Source organism: Lathyrus oleraceus, chromosome 4, assembly GCF_024323335.1.
Source record: "Lathyrus oleraceus cultivar Zhongwan6 chromosome 4, CAAS_Psat_ZW6_1.0, whole genome shotgun sequence".
Lineage (NCBI taxonomy): Eukaryota > Viridiplantae > Streptophyta > Magnoliopsida > Fabales > Fabaceae > Lathyrus > Lathyrus oleraceus.
In genome coordinates this window covers 493,905,518-493,925,539 of record NC_066582.1, presented here as the reverse complement: position 1 = coordinate 493,925,539, position 20,022 = coordinate 493,905,518, and the positions used below count along the sequence as shown (strand labels likewise).

At 34.0% G+C, this 20,022-nt stretch overlaps 1 protein-coding gene across 1 annotated transcript; it reads left to right on the top strand.

Moving 5' to 3' along the window:
• The first annotated feature begins 14,839 nt into the window (after window positions 1–14,839).
• LOC127138183 (secreted RxLR effector protein 161-like) lies at window positions 14,840–15,355 on the top strand. Its single transcript, XM_051064577.1, has one exon. It carries the CDS (start codon window positions 14,840–14,842, stop codon window positions 15,353–15,355), a length of 516 nt encoding a protein of 171 aa, XP_050920534.1.
• The last annotated feature ends 4,667 nt before the right edge of the window (window positions 15,356–20,022 follow it).

Sequence of the window (20,022 nt, the reverse complement as noted above, 5' to 3'; positions counted from 1 at the left end):
TTAGACTACACAGAAGTTGGTGCGATTGTGGAAAATTTCAGGCCTTCCGCATACCTTGCTCCCATGTCATTACAGCATGCGCTTATACTCGTCAAGACGCTTACACCCATTTATCTGATGTGTACAAGGCCAACACCATCATGAATGTATATAGAAAGCTTTTCAGTACTACCAATGGAGGATTACTGGCCTCCATATGAAGGAGATATTGTTTGGCACAATGAAGAGATGCGTAGAAAGAAGAAAGGAAGGCCAAACAGCACACGTATCAGAACAGAGATGGATTCCACAGATAAAATGATAAGATTATGTAGTATCTGTCGTCAACCAGGACACAACAAAAACAACTGTCCCAATCAAAGAGCATCATCTAGATCTTAAGCTTTTTGTAACATTGTATCTAGATCTTAAGCTTTTTGTAACATTGTATTTCTGTAACAATCAATCATTATATATCATTAAGTTCTTGTTACAACGAGTTTCATAACAAACATCAGTACAAAACATCTGAAAACATAAATAATTCTAACTGATTACAACAATCAAATTAATGTCGTCTCGACCGAACATCATTTCCCTAGCATCCTTATCAGTCTTCATTCGCACCCAACCAAAGATACTGTCAAGTCTATCAATACTTCTGATTTTTTCCCCTTCTGGTATTTTCCCGTCTAACCATCGAACCAGCTCCCTCTTCAGTTGATCTAAAGTGGTGATGTTCCAAAACAGCATCAGCAATTGAGGTTTGTCTCTCGCATAAATCACCTTACCGTATCGGCGACGAACACCAAACATGATAGCCAAATGATTATATGAGTTGTGGAACAATTGTCACACAACGCATCTATTTATAAGACAAAAAAGGCATTTTATGAGGGAGTCGCCAATTGAGTTGGCGCCTCCTCTTAAAACCTACACATAGGCGCCAGTTGGATTGGCTAGGGCACCTGCCCTAGCCAATCCAATTGGAGCCTCCATTCAAGTTTTAACAACAGTCGCCATATGAACAACTTTCATGTTCATCAAAAATCCATTTGAAACTTGGAAGCTCATCATTCATTTCAAAACATTATAGGTCATTTTGACAGAAACCCTAATTTTGGGTCAAGTTCGCAGGGACCTAACTCACTCATTTTTAATTATTTTGAGGTGGGACCAAGTGCATTGCAAAATTTAAGATGTCTACTTCAAATGTTATGTTGGACAAAATTTCATATTTCTAAAAGAAACACATGCGATAATGCAAGACATTATAGGTCAGATAACAGTTGAAAAACTCAGAAGTCCAACTTCAACTGCCCATAACTTTCTCATAAAAATTCCAAATGATGCAAAATTTATGTCCAAATTCATTCTCTTAAAAAGATCTACAACTTTCATGTTGGAGGTTTTGCCATTTGAGCCTTTTTAAGGGTGTCGCCAATTGAATTGGCGACTCCTCTTAAAAATTACACATAGGCGCCAGCTAGGGCACCTGCCCTAGCCAATCCAATTGACGCCTCTTTACAATTTTTAAGAGGAGTCGCCAATTCAATTGGCGACACCTCCTAAAAGTGAGGTAGATTGAGAATTTTGCTGAAAACTGGATTATTTTTGTAATTTTTTCGAAAAACTGGATTATCTCGGTAAAAATACCTCATTTAGAAGACAGAAAATTCAATAATTGTACATATGTTTTGAGAAATATATACCCTAGTGATTAAAAAATTAAGTTTATTAAAATAAAATATTATAAACATTTTATACTTATTCTCGTCATTGTCGGATCTATTATCCCACACCAACTTTAAAAAACAATATTTTATTAAAATAAAGATTTAATATTATTTTTAATCCTTCATTTTAATCTTGGAGTTTAAGTGTACCGTGTTAATTGTTTTTGTCAAATTAACGATAAATTTAATAATTAAATTTTAGTCTTCTCATCATTAATTAGATAAAAAAGATTAATATAGTACCTTGTGAAAAGTTTAAAAAATTATACTAACTTTTTTAAAGTTAAATAATTAAAATGAATCCTAAAATTAAGATACTGAGATAAAAATGATATTAAACTTAAAGTGTAAATTGATTGAGCAAAAGAAAAAAAAAAGAAAAAACAGTTACGTAGCAATTAATTTGATTCGGAGGATGTGGTCAAAATCTATGTGCAAGTGCATGTAATAGGGGTATGCTAGTGGAAACTTCAATCATTAATTTATTCACGTGACATGATTTTGGGGTTGATTAAGACAAATAAATGTTACTCCCTCCGTTTTTTAAGTATTATTTTTTGATTTTTTACATATATTAAGAAAGTTAATCATTATTGTAACTTTTCAAACAATAATTTTTCTTTTACATATAATACTTTTAATTATTTATTACATTCATTTTATTTTTTCTCTCTCTGCAATCATTATCTAGAGATAATTTTGATAAAATTACAATTAATATTACATTAAACTTTGTAAATAACAATTAAAAAGAAACAAATTTTTTTGCAAGAAAGTGACATTTATAAAGGAACCGAAGAGTATTTTATACATATATCTAACATCAATGTTATTCTTATAGCATACCTTACACTTACACAGGTATGCACTTTTTATAAATATGATTAACAATGATATGAAGAATGTAAAGTACCATCAAAAGGGTCGGTGCATCAATAATGCGCGTGAATAATTTAAAAAATTGTTTAATAAAATTATAAAATTAATTAATAAATATCTCGATATTAAAAATGTTTTTTAATAAAAAAAATGAAATTAATTATTGAAAAATAAAAAACTAGTTAATAAAATGATGCAATTAATTAATAAATATTTAGATATTAAAAATAATTTTTAATAATAAAATAAAGATGATTAATAAAATATAAAATATTAATTAATAAAATTATAAAATTGATTAATTATATAAAAAAGTTATTTATATTATAATATTTTATTATTCAATATATTGATCAACAATAAAATACGTTGTAGTATAAGAATATTATTAATGTACTCCTTCCGTCTTATATTATAAACAAATTTCATTTTTTAGATTCATTAAATAATTAATATATCTGGTCTATATACCAAATACATTAGTTATTTATTTAATGAATCTAAAAACTAAAACCTACTTATAATATAATATGGGAGAGAGGCATAGGGAGTATATCCAAACACTCAAGGTATATTTATAAAGTTTTTGAGTTTTAAAATTGTTTTTCTTTCTCCTAACAACCAATTATGCGGGGTTAGGGTTAGAATGTCAGAAGTTGTGTATTGGATGAAATCATTACTTTGAGTAATTTTAATAGAAGTCTTTTAAAAGAACTAACTTTAATATTCCTTTATTTCAAAATTTTAATAGAAGTCTTTTAAAAGAACTAACTTTAATATTCCTTTATTTTAAAATTTCAAAATCACGGTACTTTTAACAAATAAATTTTATTTTAAAATGAATGTTATATTTACTTTTCAATATCGTAATAATTATTATTTTTTAATTTATAAATATTTTTATGAATCCTTATTTAATTATAATTTTACCTTTATTTGACTATAATTTTTTCAATTGTGTTTTTCAACTCTTACAAATATTTTTACGACCCTTTATTAAGATATAATTTAACCATTTTACACAAGTGAAAGTTTAGAGAAAATGGAAGTGCGAAGGATCATTTTCTACTAATGATACATATTAAAGACAATGAAGATGAAATATACGGCTCATCGTTTGCAGAGAAACAACTCAGTTGCAGAGATAAAATTCAGTTGAGAGAAATGATTCAAAATATTTATTATTGATATCTCAGATATTACATAGATACAAGTATATATTCATTGTGTAAAAGAGTAAAACTATATTAAGTGATAGTTACCGTTAGATTTAACTGTAACAGTAACAAACTATCATACTACGAATAAAATTAATTATTTATATTGTTACATTGTTCATATATATCTTAAAGTTTAAAGTCTATTTTATTATAGTAAAACTGCGACTAATTTATACATGACTTTGAAATTTTTGAGACGAGTATGTTGATTAGTGGTGTGACTTGTGTTAGTATATATATATATATATATATATATATATATATATATATATATATATATATAGTCTATCATATGTACCGATAATTATTCATTCTTTTGTATGTGGATATTTGTAATATACAAGAAGCACCAATCATTTTCTGCTTCCATCAATCAACTTTCATAACAACTTTTTGTTATTGCTTCTTCTTCTTCTTGAATGAATCTTGATTTCATTACTTCATATGAACATTACTGTATTTTATTCTACCACTGCTTTGTTTCATATAGACATTGACATGGTATCAGAGCTTCACTAGCTCTGGTAGCCATTGTTCTTCCTTTCCCTTCTCCAATCGACTGCATTTCTGTTCCCTTTTTTTTGCAGATTCTTACTATCTCTTCATCTTTGTTTTCATGGCTAACCAGAGCTTCACCGATTTTTCCACGAATTCCTCGAATCCGTATTACCTGCATCCGAATGAAAATCCTTCAATCATCTTCGTTTAACCTCTTCTTGATGATAAAAATGACCATACTTGGGCGAGATCGATGCACATTGCGTTAATCTCCAAGAACATGGACAAGTTCGTTGACGGTACACTCACAAAACCTCCCGTTTCTGAACCCTTATACGCCCCATGGATTCGGTGTAACACAATGGTTCTGGCATGGATTCATCGTTCTATTTCTGAATCTATTGCTAAGTCTGTGTTGTGGATCGAAAGCGCAGCTGGCGTATGGAAGAATTTGCAACTCCGTTTTTCGCAAGGTGATATTTTCCGCATTTCAGATATTCAAGAAGATTTATACAAATTCCGTCAAGGTTCTCTTGATGTTTCGAACTATTTCACCCAATTGAAGGTAATGTGGGACGAACTCGAGAATTATCGTCCCGTACCAGCTTGTTCTTGCGCCATCCCGTGTTCTTGTGGTGCCATTGGTTCAATTCGCAAATACAGAGAGTCAGACTATGTTATTAGGTTTCTTACAGGATTGAATGAAAAGTTTACACATTCCAAATCTCAAATAATGATGATGCAACCCCTTCCCACCATTGACAAAGCCTTTTCATTGGTGATTCAACAAGAAAGAGAGATAAACTATGCAGGGTCATCCATGGTAATTCCATCTGCTTCAGCCAACGAAGAAGTAACTGCATTTCAGCTTCACAGCTCTTATTCAGGACATGCTAATGGCAAGAATGGTCAGTCTTTCAGAGGCAAGCCACAAGGTGGATCTCGAGGACACAACCGTGTTTGCACTCATTGTGGGAGAACTAATCACACAGTTGAGACTTGTTTCCTCAAGCATGGCTATCCACCTGGCTTCAAAGGTAAAGGTAAAACCCAATCTTCCAATAATTCAAATCAGACTGTTGTTGCATCTGTTCATGCAGGGTTAGATGAATCTCAACCAAGTTTTGGTTTTACACAAGATCAATACAACATCATTTTGGCCTTAATCCAACAGTCCCAGCTCACACCTCAAGCCAATTCCATATCCTCATCATCCTTTGGACTAAATTCTCATGCTTACAATGATCATGGTAAGAACCCTAATCTATGGATATTTGATATTGGTGCAACAGACCATATTGCATATGACTTAGCCTCCTTTGAATCATATAATGACATAATTCCAGTCCATGTTAGTTTACTAAATAGTTCTCAAATTGTTGCTTCTATGTCTGGTAGCATAGTTTTATCTCCCACCCCCACTCTTCGTAATATCCTCTACATTCCCACTTTCCATGTTAACTTACTCTCTATTGCTAAACTTGTCAATAGCAATGATTGTCATGTTAACTTCACTGCTAATTCTTGTACCATTCTGCAGAATCATTCCAAGGCAGTGATTGGTACAACTAACCTACAAAGAGAATTATATGTGCTTGATGCTACTCCTCAATCACAAGCCCTTCATTCCAAATCTGCTTCCTCTTGTAATCTTTGGCATATAAGATTAGGCCACATCTCTAATGATGGTTTGAAATACATTTCCAAAGCTTTCCCTTTTATTCCTTATGTACACAATAATATTCCCTGTGACTCTTGTCATTTTGGAAAACAAAAGAAACTTTCATTTCATAACAGTACTACTGTTTCTTCTCTTCTTTTTGAAATACTACATGCTGACTTGTGGGGGCTATTTGCCACCACTTCTACATTGGGCCATAGATATTTTTTGACTTTGGTTGATGATTATACTAGGTATACATGGACTATATTCCTCAAAACCAAAGATTAAACAAAGAATAGTTTAATATAGTTTGTAGCATACATTGAGACTCAATTCAAAACCTCTTTGGACTGCCTTAGATCTGACAATGGAAGTGAGTTTGCTGCCCTTAGTAATTTCCTCCTATCTAAAGGTATCATTCACCAAAAGTCCTGCGTTGAAACACCCCAACAGAATGGGGTAGTTGAGAGGAAACATCAACACATATTGAATGTAGCTAGAACCCTTTTATTTCACTCTTTAATTCCATTAAACATGTGGAACTTCTGCATCCAACATGCCATACACCTCATAAATCGACTCCCTACTCCCCTACTGAAACTCAAAAATCCTTATGAATTGCTACATAAACATCCTCTTATTCTTATCCATTTAAAAACCTTTGGATATTTGAGCTATGCTATCTCATTACAAGCCCACAGAACTAAGTTTGCACCTAGAGCTAGAAAAGCTGTTTTTCTTGGTTTCAAGGAAGGGACTAAGGGATATATTCTTTATGATTTACAAAATCATAATATCTTTGTGTCTAGGCATGTAGTTTTTTATGAAACTTACTTTCCCTTTAAAACTCCTAACACATCTGCACCTGAACCTGAAAACCCCACTCTCATGTCCTGTCCCACCTATGATGATCCATCTATTCAACCTATTCCCTTTTCCACAACTCATGACAGGCTTTCACCTCAATCTCATATTCAGCCTGCTGTTGGTACACCTCAGCAATTGATCATTAATGACCATTCCCACCTCAGTCCAACTTTACAACCTGTCATGAATGACTCTACACAAATGTCCCACTCTAGTCCTTTATTGGATGCACATAGGTATGCTTTTCAAACTATTCCTATCAGAACCTCTTTAATACCTTTACCATTACCTAATGGATAATCACATGTTTCCCCTGCTGTACCCACCACTACACAACAGCCTGCTACAACTGTTTCCCCTGCTGTACCCACCACTACACAATAACCTGCTACAACTGAACAATCACATGTCCCTTTACTTGAACCAGAGCCAGCAAATACTGCAAAAGTTTTACATAATCGAAATTCTACTAGAGTATCTCATCCTCCAAGTTATCTTGCAGATTATCATTGCTATAACACCATACATCATTCTTCTATCTCTCTTAACACCAAACCAAAGCCTTCCACTGTTGCATATCCCTTATCCTCTGTGTTGACCTATGATCATTGTTCTCCCTCTTATAAACAATATTGCCTTTCTATATCCTCTCATGTTGAACCAAAGACATTTAACCAAGCCAATAAACATGACTGTTGGAAGAAGGCAATGGATGCAGAGTTGATTGCTCTTGAGGAAAATCATACTTGGCAGATTATTGATCTACCTCATGGAAAAACACCCATAGGATGCAGATGAGTTTATAAAATCAAGCATAAGGCAGATGACTCCATTTAAAGATTTAAAGTCAGACTAGTGGCAAAGGGATATACACAAACGGAGGGTATTGACTACTTTGACACATTCTCTCCTGTAGCCAAAATTACTACAGTCAGAGTCCTTTTATCATTAGCTGTTGTTAAAGGTTGGCATTTAGAACAACTAGATGTGAACAATGCTTTCCTTCATGGTGATTTACAGGAAGAGGTATATATGACTCTCCCTCATGGATTATCTGGCTATGGTGAATCTAAGGTGTGTAAATTGCAGAAGTATTTATATGGCCTCAAACAGTCCAGCAGGCAATGGTACTCATAACTATCCACCTTCCTTCTCTCACTTGGATACACACAATCCCATACTGACCATTCACTTTATGTTAAGAAGGTCAAACATGAATTCACTGCACTACTTGTTTATGTAGATGATGTGGTATTGGCAGGTAATTCTTTGCCTGAGATTCAATAGGTCAAACATCTCTTGAATCAAAAGTTTCGAATCAAAGAACTTGGGAAGCTACGTTTCTTCTTAGGATTTGAGATTGCTAGATCTCTTACTGGCATTTTTCTTAATCAAAGAAAATATGCTCTTGAACTCTTCGAGGATGCTGGTCTCTTGGCAGCAAAACCATCTACAGTTCCCTTCAATCCAACCCTGAAACTGTCAGCTGATGAAGGCAATGTTTTGGAGGATCCTTCTCTATATAAAAGGTTAATTGGCAGGCTGATTTATCTCACAAACTCACGCCCTGACATTGCATTTGCAGTACAACATATGAGTTAATATGTATCCAAGCCACGTGCTCCTCATTATCAGGCTGCCATTCAAATTCTCATGTACCTCAAATTTGTCCCAGCTAAATGCATTTTCTTTTCCTCCAACAACAAATTACAACTTTTTGGCTTTGCTGATTCTGACTGGGCTAGATGCCCTGATACTAGGAAATCAGTCACTAGGTATTGTGTAATGTTAGGCTCCTCTTTCCTATGCTGGAAATCCAAAAAGCAACACACCGTTTCTCGTTCTTCCACTGAGGTTGAGTATCGTGCGTTAGCTTTTATCACTTGTGAATTACAATGGGTACATTTTCTGTTTCGAGATTTCCTAGTTCAATTTGAGCATTCTACATCTGTGTTTTGTGACAGCAAGTCTGCAATTTACTTGGCGCATAATCCTATGTTTCATGAACGTAGCAAACACATTGAATTGGACTGTCACATGATACATGAAAAGATCAATTCAAAACTTATTCATCTTCTTCCTATCTCTACACATAACCAGTTGACGAACATTTTTACTAAACCCCTTCATTCACCATCCTTGAAGAATAGTTTGGACAAGTTGGGAGTTTTCAACCATCCACTGTCCAACTTGAAGGGGGATGTTAATATATATATATATATATATATATATATATATATTATATATATATTATATATATATATATATATATATATATATATATATATATATATATAATATATATATATATATATATATATATATATATATATATATATATATATATATATATATATAGCTATCATATGTACCGGTAATTATTCATTCTTTTGGACGTGGATATTTGTAATATACAAGAAGCACCAATCATTTTCCGCTTCCATCAATCAACTTTCATAACAACTTTCTAGAATTGCTTCTTCTTCTTGAATGAATCTTGATTTCATTACTTCATATGAACATTACCGCATCTTATCTTACCACTGCATTGCTTCATAAAAGGACATTGACAACTTGTGACAATTAATAGTCACAGAAATTTGATTATTGTGATTGATTAGTAGTAGTGCTTGTTGAGATGTTATGCTTTTTCTTCTTTTTTTGTGATGCAGACTAACAAGATGGCAAACATTTCCATAATGGCAGACATTGGTGACCCATGAATCCAGTGGCGGTGCCTATGGAGCCACATTAAATATAATAGTGAGGATGTGGATTTAAAAAAATGTGAAGGCTGCTAAAATATCTCACATAGTGACCATTACGCCACTTGAAATAGTTACTACAGGTATTGAAATAATAAAATAAAATTCAAGTAAAATTAAAATATTCTTTGAATTTTATAAATAATCTTCAAGAATGACATAAACATTTTGAGTTTGGATCAACATAAATTAAAGTCACGGGTTCTGCAAACGCATGATGCCATGTGCCAAGCACACTTGTCTAGAATTGTCTTTTTCTCAATTTTGTTTCACAATTGATGTCGTCTATTTGTTGTCGGTACATCTATGATGACTTAGGTTTCAGGTTACTACTTTAATTCATCATGTGCTTAGATAATATGTCTAACAAGTTGTTTAGTTATGAAAAATTTGAATGATTTATACCTTTTTTTTGTTGTTGGCAAAAGGTCATTTTCTATATACTTGCAAAACACTCCTCATCGGGTATGAATTATCCTCTTTCAAATTACATTTCTTACTCATGTCATGTCCATTATCACACTAACTGAATAAAAGACATATTGTGAGGCTAGAAAACTAAATGATTTTCCACCTCGAGTCAAACCTATTGATTGTAGATGAATATATGAAATAAAATTGCATGATGGTGGCTCAATAGAAAGATTCAAATCACGCTTGATTGCAAAAGTATATAATAAAATTGAGGGTTTGTATTATTTTGACATGTAACTTTAGTTTCTACACATTATTTCCTTTACTCAGATTATATTTTTTTACTTTTCTATCCTATTTTTGAAATAAAATTTCTTTACTCTCCCACCTTGAAAATAAAATTCTAAACTATCCAATTCGATGAAGAGACTCGGTCAAAAGATTTTTAAAATGTAGGAGCTCGGCCAATGAATGGACGAGACCATTAATATTATATTAATTTCTAATTAATTAATTTATTTAATACCTTTGTCTCCTCGGTCATTGAAAGATCGAGCTCTCTCTTCCCAATTTTTACTTCATACCCTCGGTCAATGACCGAATTTGTTCAAAAAAAGAGAGTAGTTTGATAAAAAAAAATTGGGATATTTTGGGATATAATTTTAAAAAAAGGGTATGAGGTGAAAAAGTCTTCATATTACCTGCATACAGGGCCGATCCTGTGCAAGTGCAGCATGTGCTGCAGCATAGGGTCCCAAATATTATAGTGCCCTAAATTTTAAAAATTTCAATTTTTTTTCATAAATATTAATAAAAATAAATGAAATGTTATTAAAAAAACTCAATAATTGAAAGAAATGTTATGATAAAAACTTAATACATACAAAAATCAAGATTGATCAAAACTCAAAATAATTATAATTAAATTTATTTTTAATTAATACATAATTGTATTTTTGATATATATTTTTTAATTATTATAATTGTATTTTAAAAAAAAATTGGACCTATTTTTGTAATTAGAACGGAGCCTCCGATATGATTGGGCCGACCCTGCCTGTATATATGTACTATATATATAACTGAAAATATGTACTATATATATAACTGAAAATGGAGGAAACTATTATTAGAATTAATTCATATTTTGAGAAACTTGTAGATAAAGTTTGTTAGAGGGTATTTTAGTATTTTTCCTCAAGTCTCACTTGTATTTAAGCAAGTGAGTGGTGTGAATAAATTGTACCTTTATTCCTTTTGCAGTGTGTGTGTGTGCATTTTTCTGTGCAACTATATTGTAACCATTTCAAGAGTAGTGGAAGTTTGTCATTATTGTATGTTCTCTCTCTTGTTCACTGTTCATCTTAATCATCTTGTGCACCAACAATTGATATTAGAGCTTGGTTCAAATCCACATGGAAACACCACGGGAAACACGAGTGAAACAGTGAATTTCTATTCAGAATCGTAACAGAATCACATATCTTGATTCTGCGGGATTGGGAAATACTGTGTTTAGGTGAGATCTGAGTGTATTGCACAAGGTTGAAAATGAACACAAATGGTAATCTGAGTACCAAGCTTCCAGTGTTCGATGACAAGAACTGGAATCGTTGGATGATTCAGATGCGTGTGTTGTTTAGAGCTTAAGATGTTCTTGATCTCATCAACAATGGTTACGTTCAGGTTGTACTTCTAGAAAATGCAATAGATGCGCAACGAAATGCTCAATGTAATATGAGGAAGAAGGATCAGAAGACGTTGTTCTACATCCATCAGTGTGTGGATGTAAACGTGTTTGAGAAAATTATTGATTCAAGGACAACGAAGGCTGCGTGGGACACACTGGTGCGGTGCTACAATAGTGATGCATCAGTGAAGAAGGTGAAGCTTCAGTCTCTACGGAAGCAGTATAAGAATCTCAACATGAAGAACAATGAGAAGATACCTGACTACATTTCTAAAGTGATTTTGATCACAAATGAGATGAAGTCGTGTGGAGAAACTCTCTTTGAAGAAAGTATCATTGAAAAGGTACTTAGATCTCTTACTCCTCAGTTTGATTACATCATTGTAACAATTGAAAATTCTAAGGATCTGAGCACCATGAGAATAGAAGAGCTGCAAAGCAGTTTAGAGGCACAAAACTTGCGTCTGTCTGAAAGAACCTTTGAGATAGAGGTGGAGTAGGCTCTGAAAGGTTCTTTTGTCAAGAAAGACCAGAAGCAGTCTTGGTCAGAAGCCAGGAAAAGACATGATAGGTCTTAGAAGTCATAAACCTCAACTTCTGGAAGTCAGAAGGGAAAGGAGAAGTATGACAAGATAAAAGTCCAATGCTACAGTTGTAAGAAGTTTGGCCACTTCGCTGCAAATTATTGGTCAAACAAGGAGAGGAAATAAGAAGAAGCAAATATAGCTAGAACTTCTGATGATGAACATGTGCTATTAATGGCTTCTGATTCTGATAGTGTGTCTCTATAAGACTGGTGGTATATGGACACTGGTTGTTCAAACCATCTTACTGGAAATAAGAAATGGCTGGTTGATTTTGACTCTAGGAAGAGGACTAAGATCAGATGTGCTGATGATAAGTATTTGAATGTTGAATGAATGAGGAATGTTAGAATGATTATGAATAATGCAAATTTGCGTTAATTCAGAACGTCTGGTATGTTCCTGGGATGAAGAGAAATCTGATGAGTCTAGGTCAATTAATTGAGAATGGATTCTCAGTTACCATGAAAGACAATCTTTTGAAGCTATATGACTATAATCAGGAGTTGATTATGGAGTCAGAACAGGGAAGGAATAGAACATTCAAGGTGAATGTTAAAACTGCAGACTCTGAATGCCTTATCGCAACAAGTGTTGTAAAGAAAAGTGAGTTATGGCACAAAAGATTTGGTCATTTGAACTTCAGAAGCTTAGGACATCTGAATTCAAAGAAACTGGTACATGGAATTCCTGCAATTAAGAAACCAGAAAAGTCATGCAATGTGTGCATGAGAGGGAAACAACCAAGACTTCCATTTGCATTAAAAGTAGCTCCAATAGCAAAACATGCTTTAGGAGTAGTGCATTCTGATGTGTGTGGACCATTTATGAACCTTCACTAGAAGAGAATAAATACTTTATGTCATCTGTGGATGAGTTCACAAGGATGACATGGGTATCCCTTATAAAGTTCAAACACAAGGTGTTTGCTGAATTTAAGAAATTCAGAATGAAGGCTGAGAAACAGAGTTGTCAGACCCTGAAGATTCTTAGAACTGATGGTGGAGGTGAGTATAACTCTACAAAGTTCAAGAAGTTTTGTGAAGAGAATGGAGTTGAGCATGAAGTGACTGCTTCATATACTCTTTAACACAATGGTCTTGCTGAAAGGAGAAACTGAAATTTGCTTGATATGACAAGGAGCATGCTGAAGGAGAAGAAGCTTCCTAACACTTTGTAGGGAGAAGTTGTTGCCACTGCAACATATGTGCTCAACAGGTGTCCAACCAATAAGCTGAAGGAAATTGTTCCTTTTGAGAGGTGGACTAGATATAAGAAAAGTGTGAGTCTTTTTAGAGTATTTGGTTCTGTCTGTTATAAACACGTTCCAGATGCTACTAGAAAGAAGCTGGATGATAGAAGCAAGATGATGTTACTGGTGGAGTATCACATTACATGTGCTTATAAGTTTTATTGTCCATTCACTAATAAGGTTGAAGTCAACAGATATGTTTTTGTGAAAGAGTCAAAAGTATGGGATTGGAGCAAATCTCAATCGAACTCCGGTGCAAAGTTAACTTCTGAAGAGATTGATTCTGATTCTGAAGATGAGTCAGATCCTGAAAATGATTCTAAGAGTGAGTCAGAATTAGAAGGCGAGATTGATTATGAGGAAGAATCTGATTCTGATCCAGATTATGATGGTGATTCAGATTATGGTGGTAGTCTAGATTATGGGAATATTCCAGATTCTGAAGGTGGCCATGCTTCTGAAGTCGGTACTTTTGGAGTTCCAGCATCTGATATTGTTTCAGAATCAGAAAGTTCTGAACAAGTTCAGAGGCCACAAAGAATCAGAAACATTCTGAGAAGGTTTGCAAAGTTTAACATGCTGCAAGATACTGAAGAGATTCTGAAGGGAAAATTATTCAGTGTGCCATGTTAGTAGACTCTGAACTTGTGAGTACAAAATAAGCTCTCAAGCAGAAAGTCTGGCTGAAGGCCATGAAAAAATAACTCGATGCCATAGAGAGCTACAAGACTAGGAAACTGACAGAACTTCCAAAGAACAAGAAAACCATCAGAATTAGATGAGTTTATAAGGTGAAGCTAAAGCCAAATGGATCAATTGGAAAACACAAAGCAAGGTTAGTTGTAAGAGGTTTTCTGCAGAAACCTAGGTTATATTACTTTGAAGTGTTTGCACCTGTAGCAAGACATGAAACAATCAGGTTGGTGATTGCGATAGCTGCTGACAGGAATTGGCCTCTGATGCATTTAGACGTGAAATCTGCATTTCAGAATGGTCCATTAGAAGAAGAGGTTTATGTGTCACAACCTCCTGAATTTGAGAAAAAGAATCAGGAAGGGATGGTGTACATATTACACAAAGCCTTGTATGGACTGAAACAAGCCCCTAGAGCCTGGAATCTAAAAATTGATTCATTTTTCAAGAAGCAATGATTTCATAAATGTGAGATGAAGTATGGTGTCTATGTTCAACATACTTCTGAAGGCAATATGATTCTGGTGTGTCAGTATGTTGATGACATATTGCTAATAGGAAGTTGTGAACATGAGATATCTAAGTTCAAGAAGGAGTCGATGAATGAGTTTGAGATGTCTGATGTAGGAAATATGGTTTATTTTCCAGGGATGGAGATTATGTACTCTGAGAAAGGCATGATTTTACATCAGCTGAAATATGAACTTGAGCTTCTGAAAAGGTTTGAGCTGCTGAATTGTAAAGTTGATGTCACACCTGCTGATACAAATCAGAAATTGGATTCTGATTCCGATGGTGATAATGTAGATGTGGCAATGTTCAAGCAGTTGGTAGGGTCTCTGAGGTATTTGTGTAATACCATACCTGATATTTGCTATGCAGTTGGAACTGTGAATAGGTTTATGAGTAAACCGAAGTGGTCTCATTACCAAGCTGGTATCAGAATTCTGAGGTATATAAAAGGAACTCTGAAGTATGGAGTTTTGTTCCCTTCTAGTGTTGAAACTGACTCAGAATTTCCGAGTTACTCAGATTCTGATTGGCGTGGAGACAAAGTTGACATAAGAATTACTTCTGGATACTTGTTTAAGTTTCTGGGAAGTCCTATTTCTTAGCATTCCAAGAAGCAACCAATGGTTGCTTTGTCAACTTGTGAAACAGAATATATTGCAGGTGCTGTGACTGCCTGTCAAGTTGTGTGGCTTCTGAGTTTACTACAGGATCTGAAGATCAAAGTAAACAAGCCTCTGAAACTGATGATTGATAACAAGTTTGCAATCAATCTTGCCAAGAATCCTATGCTGCATGAGAGAAGCAAGCATATTGAGACAAAATGTCACTTTCTGAGAAGTCAGGTTCAAAATGGAATGCTAGAAGTTGTGCACTGTAGCACTCAGAAGCTGCTGGCAGATGTTCTAACGAAGGCGATCAAGACTGATCAATTTCTCCGCTTGAGGGATGAAATTGGTGTTGTTAGTTTTGGTTAAGCTGGATATGAATTAAGGGATGATGTTAGAATTAATTCATATTTTGAGAAACTTGTAGACAAAGTTTGTTAGAGGGTAATTTAGTATTTCTCCTAAAGTATCATTTGTATTTAAGCAAGTGAATGATGTGAACAAATTGAATGTATGTGTGTTCATTTTTCTGTGTAACCATTTTATAACCATTTCAAGAGTAGTGGAAGTTTGTTATTATTCTCTCTTCTCTCTCGTTCATTATTCATCTTTATCACCTTGTGTACCATCAATTATTTAAACAAAAACAATAAAGATTAGAAATATGAAGATAAATTTAATTTAAACACTATGATATATATATATATATATATATATATATATTAATTTTAGGTATTACACGAACAACATTCTGCAGTCAAACAATGGAACTAAGCTCTCTTTCTATACAATAGAGTTGTTATAGGAAATCAGATGAAAAAGAAATTTTAATTATAGTATTGGAGAATCATCCAATTTTCTACCAAGTTTTGTTGTGTAACTGTCTAAGTTACGATGTGTGTTATTTACATGCATCTTAAAATTGACAACACTATTTAAGAGAAAGAAGTGATGAACGAGGGTAATTGGACTCATTTTCGATAAATATCATAAAAATGAACCAGCAAAATAGGTCCAATTACCCTACTAAATAAACGAGTATGAAAGTGGATACAAGTACTTTAATATATATCTCGTCTCATACCCGCATTATATATTTTTATATATTTATTTTTATTATTATATATACATTATTAAATGGATCATTATTAATCTTATACACATTTTAATATAAATATTTATTTATCTTTTAATAATATTATTAAAAATTTAAACTGACATAATAAATTACAAATAATATATTATATTTTATTAGAATAAATATTGATATGGATACTTTAAATACCCATAAAATACGGTATGGGTAAGGATTTGTTCCAAACCCAAAAGTAATTCATGAATTTGTTCTTGTGAAAGTGTGGCACCACTCCCGAAAGAAACAAGTAAAACTTAACAAGGTTGCTGTTTATCCAACAAGCATGACAGACACTGCAACCTATTAACATCATCACCAGACTTTATGCAACATTATGCTGCCAAATGAATACAGTTTAAATACTCGTATTAGTAGCATTTCTTGTCTGTACCTTCGGTCATCAGAGTTGAATTAAGATCAATAAACTTAATACAAAGATTACTCTGAAATATAAAAAGGTGAAGTATCAATATCGGACTGTCTCATGTTATTTTATTTTTTTAAATTATTCAATTTTAAACTTTCTCAAATATTAATATAATATATTTATGTGTCATAATTTTTTTATTATTATTTTTAACTTTTTATAATAATGTTTTGTATGACCTAACAATTTTATTATCTGCTCATATATTTTATAAAAAAAAATTATTTTTTATTAATGTATTCATACTTTTATTTATTTTAAATCTCTGTATCATGTACTAATATCAGTATCCCCGCAATGGATATCGTACTGTCCCTATGCATGATAGGTCCAGAGAGACTTCACAGGTCTACTACCGACATGTTTTAGTGGCTTTCAGCTTAATCTAGATTTATGTGTAAAAGGACATCGTAGACATCAAGTTGATAAAGCTTCAAGGCATGGATATAATGCAAGGCTACAAGGACTCCACCCGTGCTCATTTCGGCCACTCTAGAAAAAAGCCTCAAAGTAATCCAAATATTTTTGGTTAAATCCTTGTAAAAATCATAGTGACACAATTGGCAAAAACTGCAGAGGATCAACATCATTGTGTGAAAGATATGCTGAATATGTTGAACTACTCTGGGCTCTTTAACACCCGTAAGAACTTCTGATTACTCAATTCCAAACCAAAATCCAACTCATCCAAAAAAAAATTAGAAGGTGTTCGTTATTCCTTTCGAAAAGTACAACAATGCGATAAGCATATTTTGGCAATATGGAGGGTGAATTCTGGATAGCTGAATCAAATCATAAAGACCTTGCTCTTTCCAGATTTTGACTTTCTTAGATTCTACTTTGTCTAGCCGAGCAATGTAATCCTCTTTATTCTGTGTAGAGGGAGCAGAGCGAAAGACACGAAAGATAGCGTTCATGTAGTTTAACCTCAAAGGCATCCTCACTCATGGCCTTCCCATAAACGGTGGCTTGAGCAATGAGGAACTTGGAAGGAAGACCTTGAATTCCACCTTTGGTAGTCATATGAGCTTTAACCAAGGATTCATCTATGTGCAACAAGTTTGCGATCTCTCGAGAAGTAGGAATACTCTCCAAGCCACTGAACGACACCTGATCTAGAATCGGAATACCCACAAGATGCGCATACTCCTCCAGGGTAGGCAACAGCTGAAAGTCTGGAAAAGAGAAGCAGTGATACAGAGGATCATAGAACTGCGCCAAAGTATTCATCAACCCTTCATCAACCTGAGTAGTCAGCAGAGGCAGAAGCTTCCCATAACGAGCTTTGAAACCCAAGGGATCTAATACATAAGATGTCAGATTCCTTAACTCTTTCAGATCGGGTTGTCTAAAGCTGTACTTCTTTGTATGCCTTTTTGGTCTTTCCATATCTGAAAATTTTGCAAATAAACACCTTAAGTTCCTTGAAAATTTTCTTTTTATCTGATGATATGGATGCAGATGAATGCATGAATGCATGAATGCAGCAATCACACTCAAGGATCAAGCAAAGCACACCAGACAAAGGTCATGGGATGGCTCGTATTATCCTTAATATCAATCATCCATTTTGGTGGATTATGATTTTCACCTTATCAACACCCAAGTTCCATTGATATTAACGATGTACGAACGATTCAACCATCCTTAATATCAATCATCCATTTTAGTGGATTATGGTTTTCACCTTATCAACACCCAAGTTCCATTGATATTAACGATGGGTGAACGGATCAACCATGAATCACGGGTTTGTTGTGAGTCACGAGCATGGAGTCTCGGTTAAGAACCACCCAAAGGGAGTGTACTATGGTTTAAACCTGTCGAACATGTTCTACCAGAGGTTCCCATAGTCATCATCCCATCTTTCGAATATTATCGGAGGAACGAATACTCGTATTCCAAAAATATTCTCAAGAGAGACTCTTATGAGTGTAGTATCGCGTAACAATCGCATCAGATCTTACATCTGAACGACCTCCGCACTACGTCCTAAAAATAGGCCAAGATGGGCTTGGTAAACTAAGGTCCTTGGCTTCTAAGGCACACATTGAAAGAATAATGCCTAACCACAAATAACTTGTGTGACATCATTAATCCAACATGACCTCCACCAAGTGAATGGACTCGCAAGTCAACTTGCTAAGGAATAACTCCACACAAGTCGACGAGACTATGCCATTCTCCTATCATAGGATGCACTCGAGTTCGGGTATAGAACTCATCTCACAGATCACCAAGCAAGCAAGCAATTGATATATCAAGCAAATCAATCATTACAAGCAATACAGTAATCCCAAATTGTACAAAAATATGTCATAAACAATATATCACAACAATTGTGAAAAGTTGGCAAACCCACTAGGAAAATCTCTCCCTAGCAGAGTCGCCACTTTTCTGTAGCGGTGTATTCGTCACTTTATAATTTATTGACTAAATCAAAAGCAAAGCATACAAAGATAGAGTCGCCATCGCACTTTTATTTATCCAAAGGAATGGCTAAAAAGCGAACAAAAGCCTAAGAAGTTTTACACATAGAAAACTAATGAAAGGTCAGAGATCTGGGTAAGGGGGTAGTTATGCAAAGGGAAGGTGTTAGGCACCCAAAGCATCCTAGGTACTCCTAGGGAACCCTTTTCACAAATTGTTGCAAAAGATAAGGTTTATGACAAATGTTTATTATGCAAACATTGATTGGGAGGATGAGAGAAGAATATACAAATTTTTATTATTTTTGTGTTTGGATGGATAACCATTGCCTACGTACCTTTACAGGATCAAAACCTCGTAGTTCGGCTAAAAGATTTCCAAAATATGAATGGGTTAATTTTAAAACAAAAGCCCTAAGGTCTTTCATTATCCACGGGAGAAAACTCAACCTATACAACCACAAGTCCACCATGTGAGAAAAGCTTCAACTTGCTAGTGAGGGACCATGCCCTATAATAAGCAAGGAAGTCTTACAATTCAATCACTAAGGACAAAGGTGAGATTTACATCAACCACTAAGATAATTGAGATCTATGGCTAATGTATGAAAACTTATCAAGAACGGACTAAGCCACAAAACAATTGAATGAGTGAAATTAACCAATTAGAATT

Bases quoted from the DNA above. Each gene is read 5' to 3' on its own strand.
- LOC127138183 (XM_051064577.1), top strand. From the start codon at position 14,840: ATGAATGAGTTTGAGATGTCTGATGTAGGAAATATGGTTTATTTTCCA.